We start from the raw sequence: 1,457 nt of genomic DNA on the forward strand, positions 1-1,457 counted from the left end.
TTCCTGGGAGGAGGGGGGGGCAGCCGGGGAGGGATGGCGGGGGGGCTGTCGGAGTGGGAGCTCAGCTGAAACACAAAAGCAAACGCCGACTTCAGAACGACTTCATGACCCAAAGCGCTCCGTGAAGATGAGAAGACGGATTTGAAAGACGGGTTTGAAGATCCACATCCAAACAGAATCTGGATGTTTGTCATTATAACATGTAAACACTGGACTAAAACCCAAATGGATTTTAGTTTTATCTAAACTTTCATTTGGACGGATTCTCTGAAGTTTTCTTTTAGTCTTATGTAAAACAAAACATTTCCTTAAAAAGTTAAAATTTTTCTATATTTTTCAATGTTTATGTAAATTTAAAGTTTTAGCAGCAAAAATTTCAAATGTAAAGAAAAACACGTTTTACTTGAGGCTGGATTGATTAAATCAATTAATCGATTTGAATTGTTTTAAGCTTAAAAGATCAATAATCAATTCATAAAAATATAATTTAGTACATAAAGCTAAAGTCAGCTAGCTTGATGCTAACGTTGAATGGGTTTCTCCATAGGACGGCTAATGCTAACGTACCTAAACACATTCTGACGAAATGAACATCATTATATGAATTTTCAAAACTCTTTTAAGAAAATATTTTTAAAGTGTGGCCTAAAACATCATTCTTTGGTTATTCTTCTTGAAGAAAAGGTGAACTGAAACGTCCTCCAGGAGAAGCAGAACAATGTTTACGATGTTAATGATCTGAAGATTTTCTCCTTTAGAGAATCACTGTAACTCTGTATGATATTAACAATCTCATTATTTCACTGATACATTTTACTGCATATGAACTGAATCAGATTAATATCAATACATTCAAAACATATAATAGTAGTTTTCTAAACAAATGTGTATAAATTTGTTAACTCAAAACTGAATTAAATCAAACTGAATTTAAAGAATCAGAAAAAAAAAGAAATTGGAATCTAATCAAATTTTGTCTGTAATTCCCATCAGCCCCAGCACTAAGACACAATTTTGATTGAAGTTTTCTAAAAGTTCGGACTCATTCCTGTTAAAAGTTTTCCATCCTTTCCTCCCAGGTCAAAGGTCTCACTTTAGCTTCCGACGTGGCGTCTTTCCTCCGAGGAGGTAAAGGAGGCGGCCTCAGCTCCTCCACCAGCTGGTGCAGACTCCCGCAGGAGGCGAACTGAATCTCTGACAAAAACAGACCAAAATGTTTAGGATACGACAGGGAAAGTGTACAGAACCATAAAGAAATCGTTCTGATTAACCAGGAAGTTTCACTGACTTGAGAACTGCAGAACCGAGTTGGAGGAACCTGCAGAGAAAACATTCGGGTTCAGGTTTTGGTCAAAGGTCTTTGGGGACCGGCGGTTGGTCGGCGCCGCTGGACTCACCGATGCTGGCGTCGAGGTCGTTGAAGACGGGGCAGGGGTCGGAGGAGGCGGACTGCGGGG

The 1,457-nt window shown here is 38.9% G+C and overlaps 1 protein-coding gene across 1 annotated transcript; it reads right to left on the minus strand.

Annotated features, from left to right (window-relative positions):
* Window positions 1-21: 21 nt before the first annotated feature.
* Window positions 22-1,457, minus strand: LOC112138324 (son of sevenless homolog 2; the record flags this gene model as incomplete). Its single annotated transcript, XM_024260884.2, is given in 4 exon segments — window positions 22-65; window positions 1,094-1,194; window positions 1,289-1,318; window positions 1,398-1,457. Coding segments are annotated over 4 exon segments (235 nt in total), but the record flags the coding sequence as incomplete, so codon positions are not given.

The sequence above is a fragment of the Oryzias melastigma genome, unplaced genomic scaffold (genome assembly GCF_002922805.2).
Source record: "Oryzias melastigma strain HK-1 unplaced genomic scaffold, ASM292280v2 sc05650, whole genome shotgun sequence".
NCBI lineage: Eukaryota > Metazoa > Chordata > Actinopteri > Beloniformes > Adrianichthyidae > Oryzias > Oryzias melastigma.